The 10,988-nt window shown below is 39.9% G+C and overlaps 1 protein-coding gene across 1 annotated transcript; it reads left to right on the top strand.

Moving 5' to 3' along the window:
- Nucleotides 1-4,874: 4,874 nt before the first annotated feature.
- On the top strand, nt 4,875-7,356 carry LOC129946383 (acetyl-coenzyme A transporter 1). Its single transcript, XM_056056540.1, has 2 exons — nt 4,875-6,610; nt 6,679-7,356. Exons 1-2 carry the CDS (start codon nt 5,219-5,221, stop codon nt 6,871-6,873), a joined length of 1,587 nt encoding a protein of 528 aa, XP_055912515.1. The 5' UTR covers nt 4,875-5,218; the 3' UTR covers nt 6,874-7,356.
- Nucleotides 7,357-10,988: the final 3,632 nt, after the last annotated feature.

Here is a 10,988-nt window from a genome sequence, read left to right on the forward strand (position 1 = left end):
AACCATGGTTTTGCCTTTTTTGACTTATGCTTTGGGTCATAGTGTTGTTGGTATACCCAAACCAACGGCATTTCCTCTTCAGCATAGAGTAACATAACCTCCTCGAGAATTGTCACATACTCGGTTGCATTCCTTATACTCCCCATGGGATAAATAGGCCCCATCCCGTAATATGAAAAGCAAACAAACTCCATTCTCTTTGTCCCATGGAATTGTACCTTGCGTGGACTTCGCTTTTAAAAGACGTCTTCGTAATGTGACGACGCTAACAGACATTTGAAGTCCATTTCTTATTTTCCTAGAGCCTATGGAAGGGTTCGGTTTTGCTAACTGAACAAATTTTTTTGTCAGTGCTTTCAGTAGTCATCCTTTCGTTTTCGGTTTATTTTGCCACTTTAAAGCGTTACTGACCTTTTTGGCTGAGCAGCTCAGGATGTCTTGAATATTTTGGTAGGATTTTCCCTCCAAACACAGTTTTCGAATTTCTTTGGTGCAGTGTCTTGACCGTCCCATTGTTTGATTTTAAGCTAATATTTATTAATTTTGTATATGCTAGTATGTGTTCAAACTAGTATGATGTTCAAATGGTAGACATGTGCATTCAAGAGGACACAAGCGTCCACAGGTTTTTCTCAAAACCCACCTCTGTCTATCAACTCCTACTCTCACCTCCCCGCGGTGAACATCGGGTGCCTAGTACCTCAACTGGAGATTGGGTTCCAACCCCAGTGGAAAGTTGTTGGGGGCAGCAAACGAGAGAGGGGGGGAGAGGTGTTTCCACTAAGGCACCTCTCCTTATCCAGGCGGCAGCGGACGAATTCTCGAGATAGAATCAACGGTGGCGTCTACAGTTCCAGTAAGGTCGAACTACTTAGTGAACACCTTATAGGGCTTCTTCGACATATTCGGAGCCCAGGCCTATAAGGAGCGGTTCATCCGGCTCCCCTTCCTTGGAGTTATACTAAGGATCTGGCCCTCCAGGTTGGGGGTTGTGCCGTCGGGGTGACTTCCTGGCCACGTAAAAGCATCATAGTTTCGAAGCAACAACAAGCCTCGGATACGGACGGATTCACTGTTGACAACCCACGCAAACGAAATAAGGACAACGAACTTCGGATATGTACGTGGAATGTTAGGTCCCTTAACAGACCACGTGCAGCCGAACAATTAGCGGAAGCCCTAAACTGCTGCAAGGCAGATATTACAGCCATCCAAGAAGTGCGATGGGATGGACCGGGTAAACGCAAACTAAAAGACTGCGATATCTACTACGGCGACTGCTACCGTGAACAAAGACAGCGTCTATTTGGGTGTGGATTTGTTATTGGAACTAGGCTCAGGCAAAAAGTCTTGAGTTTCAACAGTGTGAGCGAGCGCATCACGACAATCCGCATCAAGGCTAAATTCGCCAACATAAGCCTAATATGCGCGCATGCCCCAACAGAGGAGAAAGATGAAGACACCAAAGATATGTTCTTCGAGCTCTTGGACAAGACATATGAGCAGTGCCCTGGCTATGACATTAAAATTGTCTTAGGAGATTTTAATGCCAAGCTAGGAAGAGAAGACATCTTTGGTGGCATAATCGGGAGATACAGCCTGCACGACACCACCTCCGACAACGGATTCAGGCTGGTCGATTTCGCTGCGGGGCGAGACGTTCTGGTAGCTAGTACGCAGTTCACGCATCTTAATATCCACAAGGGGACATGGAAATCTCCTGATCAATCAACCGTCAACCAGATTGACCACATTGCGATCGACGCACGACACTTCTCCAGTATCCAGGATATCCGAACATTCCGAGAGGCCAACATTGACTCGGACCACTACCTCGTTGTAGCCAAGGTACGGCTACGGATATCCCGATCCAAGCCAAAACAAGGAAGTACTGTGAGAAGATTCCACGTTAGACGGCTACAATCGCAAGAGACTGCCATGTCCTTTTCCGATCGAGTCTCTAGTAACCTCCTAAGGAGTCCTATGCTTCCTGCATTAAGCATTGAAAACCAGTGGCAACATTGCCTTGCAGCCATCAGAGATGCCGCCTCTGAAGTGCTAGGTTTCACACGGCCACCACAGCGAAACCCCTGGTTTGACGACGAATGCCGGCAAGCGCACGCAGAGAAACAAGAGGCATACAAAACGGCGCTGCACAAAAGGACTAGAGCTGCTCGCGAGCTCTACGAGCAGAAGAGGAGAGAGGAACACCGGCTTCTTAGACGGAAAAAAAGAGAGCATGAGAAGCGCGCGATCGAGGAGATAGAGGGATGTCACAACAGGAATGAGGTTCGTAAATTTTACCAAAAGGTAAAAAAAAACCTCCCAAGGGTACCAGCCACGAACCGAAGCCTGTAAAGACGATCAAGGGAACATCGTAGTAGAACCACAGTCGATGCTGAGAATATGGAAAGATCACTTCTCCAAATTATATAACGGCGATGACGAACCGAACTCCGCTGTAAGGGAGATAGAACCACTCAACCTCGGCGACGCAGATCAACAATTCCGCCTACCCGACCTTGACGAAGTGAAGATAGCTATATCTAAACTTAAGTCAAACAAAGCTGCTGGAGCTGACGGCATCACCGCCGAACTATTCAAAGCAGCAGGCGATGACTTGGTAGGGAGCATGCACCAACTCATCTGCAAAATTTGGTCGGAAGAAAGCATGCCCGATGAGTGGAATCTCAGCATAGTGTGCCCGATACATAAGAAAGGAGACCCTCTAAACTGCGCCAACTACAGAGGCATCAGTCTCCTTAACATTGCGTATAAGATCCTCTCTGCCGTATTATGTGAACGTCTGAAGCCATTCGTCAACAACCTGATTGGTCCTTATCAGTGTGGCTTCAGACCAGGAAAGTCCACTATCGACCAAATATTCACACTACGGCAGATCTTGGAAAAAACCCAGGAGCTTCAAATCGATACCCACCATCTCTTTATCGATTTTAAAGCCGCGTATGACAGCATCTATAGGGAAGAGCTCTACCGAGCAATGTCTAGTTTTGGCATCCCTGTCAAACTTATCCGTTTGTGCAGAATGACGATGGAGAATGCACGCTGCTCTATCAAGGTCGGAAAAGATCTTACCGATGCATTTGATGTCAAAAAAGGTTTTAGACAAGGCGATGCACTGTCATGCGACTTCTTCAACATCGTTCTGGAAAGAATTGTGCAAAACTCAATCGTCAACACTAGAGGCACAATCTTCCAAAGATCCATCCAATTACTCGGATACGCAGATGATATTGACATAATTGGAAGATCAAAGCGTGATGTCAGTGGAGCGTTTTTGAGCATTGCGACCGAAGCGAAGAAGATGGGTTTAGTGGTCAATGAGGGCAAGACCAAGTATATGCTGTCATCAAAAAAGGACACTGAACGACGACGTCTTGGACAAAACGTCACCATGGACAGCTATAACTTTGAGGTAGTTAAGGACTTTGTCTACCTAGGCACCGCTATTAATGCAGACAACGACACCAGCACTGAAATCAAACGAAGAATAACTCTTGCAAATCGCTGCTTCTTTGGACTTAGAAGGCAATTGAGAAGTAAAGTCCTCTCTCGAGCATGTAAAATCACCATCTATAAGACACTCATCATCCCGGTTCTCATTTATGGCGCTGAGGCCTGGACCCTGTCAAAGAAAGATGAGAGCGTCTTAGGATGCTTCGAGAGAAAAATTCTTCGGGCGATTTTTGGTCCCGTACGCATAGATGGAGAATGGAGGAGAAGATATAACGACGAGCTGTACGGGCTGTACAGCGACACTGACCTAGTTAGCAGAATCAAAGTCCAACGGCTTAGATGGCTAGGTCATGTAGAGCGGATGGACATCAACGCTCCAGCCCGGAAGGTCTTCGAATCCAATCCCGAGGGACGGCGCAGTAGAGGAAGACCGCGACTCAGGTGGCGCACCCAGGTGGGAGAGGACCTCAACCAACTTGGCGTGCGAAACTGGAGACAGCTAGCTAGGGACCGAGCTGGCTGGAGACGCTTGTTGGTTGAGGCCCAGGTCCGCCCCGGACTGTAGCGCCACCTTAAGTAAGTAAGTAAGTATGTTACAAATACTTTAAACTTTATATAGTAAAATATTCACTTAACGAAAAATAAAAAAAATTGAATTTTCAAAACTTTTTAATTATAAAATCAAAAGCACTGCTATTTTTATGAATACTTTGTATCCAGAGAGTTTGAAATAATGGGTGCTCACGGGGAAAAGTAGGGTATAACTTCAAGCTAAAAGCCTCTAATATGAAAACGAAAGACCGTTGGATGCAAGTAACATGTTAATTTTTTTGTAAGAATTTACTTTCTTAAAATAATTGACAATCTAAAAAAATGTGACCAGCACTTCTATTTTTATAAACCCAACTATACTTGCTTTCGGCAACATTTATTTATTTTAGAAATCAGAGTTACAGGACATGAAAGTATCGCTTAATTAATACATGTCAATGTAACCAGGGGTAAAATCGGCTAAGGTGATAATTGGATATCATAATATTATGTTTAATAGTCGAATTTGACTATCATTTTCATTCCGTCTGTGCAAGATGATTCAACTCAATTCAATTCGATTGAAAAATTTCAGATAATAATGGCTGAAACACAAACACGCTTCAACTTAGGCTTCGCTTGACGTTTACGAGTTCAGCCATAGGAATTCAATGCATGCTACCTAATGACGCATGTAAAAACTGTTCAAGTAGAATAATTCTACAAGATTTGGTCAATCATTTTATGTCGCATGACATTTATTGCACAGCAATTGAGTTGGAGAGATTTTCAGTGTAGTCGGGGTGTAGCAAAATGCTCTCATTTGTTTTTGTCTTTTTCCAGGTGATTCTTGAAGGTGAACTGTCAAATTTTTGTCACTTTTGATGTGGCCGCTCTTCTAAAAAGTTGTATATGTATAAAATTGCTGAGTTTTTTATTGTCTTCTACAAAATTTTAGTATTTTTGTATGAAATCAAATAATTTTCAATTGTTCTAAAATAAAAAAAATAATCTGAAAACCCCCCGAAGCATTTGCTAGTGAGATTACCGCAATTAACTCCCTCAAACCAGCTACAAATCAACAAGTTACATACTGGTTCTAAACTTCTGACGTGTCTTTCCTTTCGGCCATCAAATCGTGGCTCTCACCGGATCACTTAAACTAGATAACAATCCTAAAATTCATGATTACAAAAGGTGATTTGCAAAAATGAGTTTACGCAGGCGAACGGATGGTGGAGCCTCCGATAAAAAACCCGTAATTCAATCGGAACATGCAGATATCGAGGGAAAACCAGATTTACGTGGAGACAAAGGTAACATTGCGATACTTTTGTTTCTCTATATCCTTCAAGGAATCCCCCTTGGACTTATCGCTGCTATTCCAATGCTGCTGCAAAATCGTGGTGCGAGTTATAAACAACAGGCGGAGTTCAGTTTTGCCTATTGGCCATTTAGTTTGAAGCTGCTATGGGCTCCAATAGTCGATTCATTGTATGTGTCGCGCTTTGGAAGGAGAAAATCCTGGCTTATACCGACGCAGTACCTAATTGGACTTTTCATGTTGCTGCTGTCGATGAATGTGGACAGTTGGTTGGGGGGCAATGGAGTTGAACCGAATGTCCCTCTGCTCACATTCATGTTCTTTAGTTTGAACTTCCTTGCGGCAACCCAAGACATCGCCGTCGATGGCTGGGCCCTGACTATGCTCAAGAGATGCAATGTAGCTTATGCATCCACTTGCAACAGTGTCGGACAGACAGCTGGCTATTTCCTGGGCTATGTCGCCTTCATTGCCATGGAATCAAAAGATTTCTGCAACACCTATCTACGCACCGAACCCAAAGACGAAGGAATGGTCACACTTCCAGATTTTCTGTGGTTCTGGGGATTGTGTTTCCTGGTTGCTACAACTTTGGTGGCTATATTCAAGCGAGAGAACAGCGAAGAATCCGATGAGAGATTCACCGATCATCCAGAGCTTGACATCAAGGAAAGCTATAAGATTTTGATTGACATTTTGCGAATGCGGCCTATTCAGATTCTAGCTGCAATCCTATTGACTGTGAAGGTCACATTTGCGGCCAGCGACGCTGTTACTTCATTGAAGCTTATCGATGCTGGAGTTCCGAAGGAAAAGCTGGCTCTACTCATCATCCCAGTCATTCCATTGCAGATTATTCTTCCACTGGTTGTGAGTCGTTACACCAATGGTCCGAAACCTATGGACGTATATGTGAAAGCGATTCCCTATCGCATGATCTTCTCGGGAACTGCCACTCTAATTGCCTTCTTCTGTCCGCTAATGATCAGTGGTGGAGAAGTACCTCTGTACTTCTATGTACTTCTCGTCGTGAATTATGGAATCTATCAGATTTTCTTGTACTGCATGTTTGTTGCTGTGATGGCGTTCTTTGCAAAAATATCCGACCCAGCTGTAGGCGGGACATATATGACTCTGTTGAACACAGTCTGTAATTTGGGAGGTAATTGGCCGAATACCGTGATTCTATGGTTGGTTGACGTTCTGACTTGGAAACAATGCAAAGGAGACGTTGAGGGTGATTCGGAGAATCTATGTCTCAACAAAGAACAAACTGAGGTAAAGTTTTTAAATGTGTCTCGAGGATAACTTGGGTATTAAAAAATTATTTTTGTTTCTATTTACAGAAATGCACATCATCAGGAGGACGTTGTGAAATAATTTTTGACGGTTACTACATTGAAGCTATCGTCTGCATGCTCTACGGGCTTGTGTGGTTGTATTTCGGACGAAAATATATTAAGTATCTTCAAAATCTTCCCACACGACAATGGTTAGTGGTAAATGAATCGAACTCCGGCAAAAAGTCCAAAAAGAGATAGCAATTAAATGTATAAGAAGAAACTTCACATGACTTCATTTTTGAAGAAACACTTTAGTTTTGTATAATTGGATAGTTTGTTGTATGTGTGTAGCTTTTGTTCCGTTTTTATTTTATATGAAATTATTTATAAATGGAATGTCATCCATTGATCAGATAGGGAACCAGTGAAGGGATCAGAAGAAGAAGAAATTCGATTTTGTAGTTTTCTTTTTCAAAAAACAGTTCTTTTATGGTTAGTTATTATTTGTTTGCATTTTCAGGAAAAAAAAGGCAATAAAGATTCCACGTACAGAATAAATTTAGTACAATTTTTAAGTATTTTATTGTGATTGGATACACCTACTTCGTACATATTAAGATATGTATGTTTGTACATCATTTAGGGTACACATTATAATAATTTTTTGTATGCCACGGTTTTTCAAATAATTTTTAGTTTCCTTTAAATATTTGTATAAATATAATGTAATGAATATACAAATGTTTTGTTTTGTTCTTTTATTTATTTGGAATTTAAGATATTTTGAACGCCGAATCGAACATTCGACTCCAAAGCATAATTTTGAACAATCACAAAGCTGAACTTTAAGGTTGAAATAAAGCAAATTTAACTTTGCCATACGTTTTCCTTTTGAATTGAACATATGTAAGCAAGGATGTCGCTTAGTGAGAATAACATACAATGAATAAGAAAAAATCTCGTACAGAAATAACGAAGCTGTTAAAATAGCTATCATCCAGTTTTGGGTAACCGCTGAGCTATGGGTTCAAGCGGCTCGTTACACTCTAGATGCCAAAGAGGTGAGCCAGTTCGAACTTTCGCTGTCGACAAAAATGCCAGGGGCCTTACTTTTTAATTCGACGCTTAAATTAAATCTTTAGAGTCCGAAAATAGGCACTCTGTTGTTTGAAAATCGGCAATTGACTACCGAATTTACCTAGATATGTACAATTCTTCGGAAATGGGAAATTTATAAATTGAGAATTTCCGAATTTTTATTCGATATCGATTGCCCAGTCGAAAAAGTTTAATTTAAAAAAATAAATAAAACTTTACGTGATTTCTCAGAAAAGAAGACAAAACAAAACATAATAAATGTTCCTCAATAGAGTAAAAAAAAACACATGTTTTGGAGTTTAAGACGAGAACCGATTAAAAAATTAAACTTCTTTAAAATTCGGGATTTAATTAAAAAAAAAATTTCGTTTTACACCATGGAATAAGAATTTTTTGAACTCAAACTAAAAGCAGTTGCCTACCGTTCCATTTGAGTCCGGAATATTTGTATTCCGTTGTGTAGTTTTCCTAAACTCGGGTTCTGAAATAATTAATTTTAACTATGTTTTCTTTATAAATACGGGTCATACTTTATATATTTCCTACTACTTTAGGTTGGCATAGGGCCCAGGGACATAAGGCCCAACTTTTTTTGGGACTTATTTCTTACCCGAGTGGGACCGAATCCCCAAATACAAAGTCTGGGGCTAATGTCCCACTTAATAAGAATCACCAAATGACAAAACTTGGAGCACTTCAATACACAAGACTTTGTTACCTTTTGTTTTTATTAACTCATATAATTTAGCAGTGCCTTACATTTTAATGACCAGGAGAATCCGCTCCTAATATGTATAACCGATCAAATCGGTTTTTTGTTCTCTCAAAATTGTTCAATATCCAACCGTCTTCGCTCACAACTGACTTTGAGTGTATCTCAAAAGAGCAAAGCATCGAAAACTAAAAATTTCTTGTCTCACATAAGAAAGGATAAAGAAAGCCGTGAACTTTTTAACAAGTTCTTTGTTCTGCCTTTGCTGAAACCATCTTTGATTGGAGAGGCGTTAAATATATTGTACATTTCAACTTTGAAATATAAGTATTTTGAAGATTTTGTCAAGTACTTTAAGAGACAATGGATATCTAAGGTTTCTCACCTTATATTAGAATTTTTAAAATCTATTTTTTTTGTTTAGGATCCATCAAAACAGTTCTCGATCTATAAGAAAGCTATGCGAACTACAAGTTTGCTTGAGTCATGCAACCAAAAATTGACTCAATTTTTACCGGCAATTTTTTTACATTTTGCGACACTTTATTAGACGAAGAATTCAAAACCACTGTTGACTTTGCTTCGTCTCTAGATGGGGATACATGGAGTATGTTTGAGCGCCCCAAAGCGAAATTTGAGAAAAGGAACAAGTTCATCGATTGTTTAACGAATAAACTCGACAAACGAAGGAAAACTATTTCCGAATTTATCAATCAAATGACGTCCAAATTATATGTTTTTTTTAACCGTAATGTTTTGCAAATAATGTTGAAAATAAACTTTTTTTTTTGTTTGATTATTTTTTTGTTTGTATTTATTATCACCGTATCAGAAAATTATTGTTCATTGTATTGAAATACAAATACTTTTAATTCTTTTTTGGCTCTACAAAAATTTGGGGACAAAGTCCCATTTTTAACAAACAAATTTGAGACTTAGGTCATATTTGAGTAGGACTTAAGGCCCAAATTCAATTTCCGTTTTATATCCCAAAAATGTTGGCCGTTATGTCCCTGGTCCCTTTGTCTCTGCGCCTTTAGGCTATCGTTTTTTGGTATGATACAAATTTTAGTTCTGAACGATTGATCCTGGACTGTTATTCTAAAAAGCAACATTGCTTACATACATAAAATTTTCCCTTCCTTTCTTGTAGAGAAAGTTCGAGTATAACTCATTAAGCAATGAATCAATTGAATTTCCCGGGTCCTAACATTCATGGCTCGAATGTTCTTTACAACATTTCCCTCCCATTCAAAAGTTATGGAGAGTACCAAATGAAAATAGAATCACTCATTCTCAAGGTCCTACTTTTTTGTATTGACTTTCTTTAAATTGCAAGCTCCCGACCCATTGTTCTCAGCCTGAAATATTGCTTTCTTCCATTTTTTGTGGTCTATTGCAAGTTCCCTCCGGTCCGGTCGGCGAGACCAAGCGGTCTTACATCCGCAACCACCTGGTCTTTGTAGTGGAGGGTAAGTTTCCCTCGTCTTCTTGAACCTGGGATTCAAAGATTTTCTTTGTTCGAGCATTGTTGTCCAATTGTTCGATGTGGCCCATCTTATGCAGTCGGCGTGTTTTGGCTCTTCTCACTACATCCACTATGCACATCTTGATACAGCTCGTAAAGTTCAAGATTGAATCTTCTCCTCCATTCGCCCTCGTCGCTAAAAAGTAGAATTGGTTAAATTATTAGTGTCCTGTATAAAGTGCACTTTGTCTTTTGAGGAAGGAGTCATGAGCCCATTTGTTTGGACAATCCAAGCAGCCTCGAATTTCCATTAAGGTCTCGCGCATTAAATTGATATTTGTTCCAGGGTTGGTGAACTTCTTTAAAGCATTTATATTTTGTAAATACTTCTATAACAGCTCGCTCGTTCGCATACTATCTGCCTTTCTTTCGAGCTCCCCTAACTGTTTTTTAAAGCTTAAATCCTGTTGAGTAACCAACACTTTCCTTTTACCAAAGGGCTTTATTAATCCTTACTGCAGCTTCTCTGAAAACTTTATTTACAACTTTATTATTTTGCAAAAAATGTGGTTTTGTTTTTTCCCAATTTTTGATAAACATTAATATTGTCAGAGCGAAAGTAGCAATCATACACACTTGACACTTCTCTACTCTGATGGTACATTTCAAAGCAGCATAATCCAAAATGAAAAAGTCCATTCCGATTTATTATACGAACACTGCATTTACATATACAGTTGTTGACAAACATTTAGCACACTTGAAGAAGATAAGAAATATCGTTATTTTACTTGTATAAGTTTTGTTCTAAGCAACTTTTAATTTCATGTACATAGCCATTGGGCAGGTTCAGACGACATAAGAGACTTGAAAGTTAGTCAAGTTTCTAGTATCTGATTGGCCAGCTACCAAAAAATTAACTTCCAATTAAGTCAACTTTAATGGAAAGTTGACTAGAAATGTAGTCAAGAAAAATCTCCCTAACTATCAAGTCAAGTCTACTTCTATCAAAATGATAGTTGCCCATGTTTTTTCCATTTAACTGAAAGCTGAACTTTATTACTCTAAGATTTATTTATTTTCTGCACAACTTCA

Source organism: Eupeodes corollae, chromosome 2 (assembly GCF_945859685.1).
Source record: "Eupeodes corollae chromosome 2, idEupCoro1.1, whole genome shotgun sequence".
In the NCBI taxonomy this organism is placed as follows: Eukaryota; Metazoa; Arthropoda; class Insecta; order Diptera; family Syrphidae; genus Eupeodes; species Eupeodes corollae.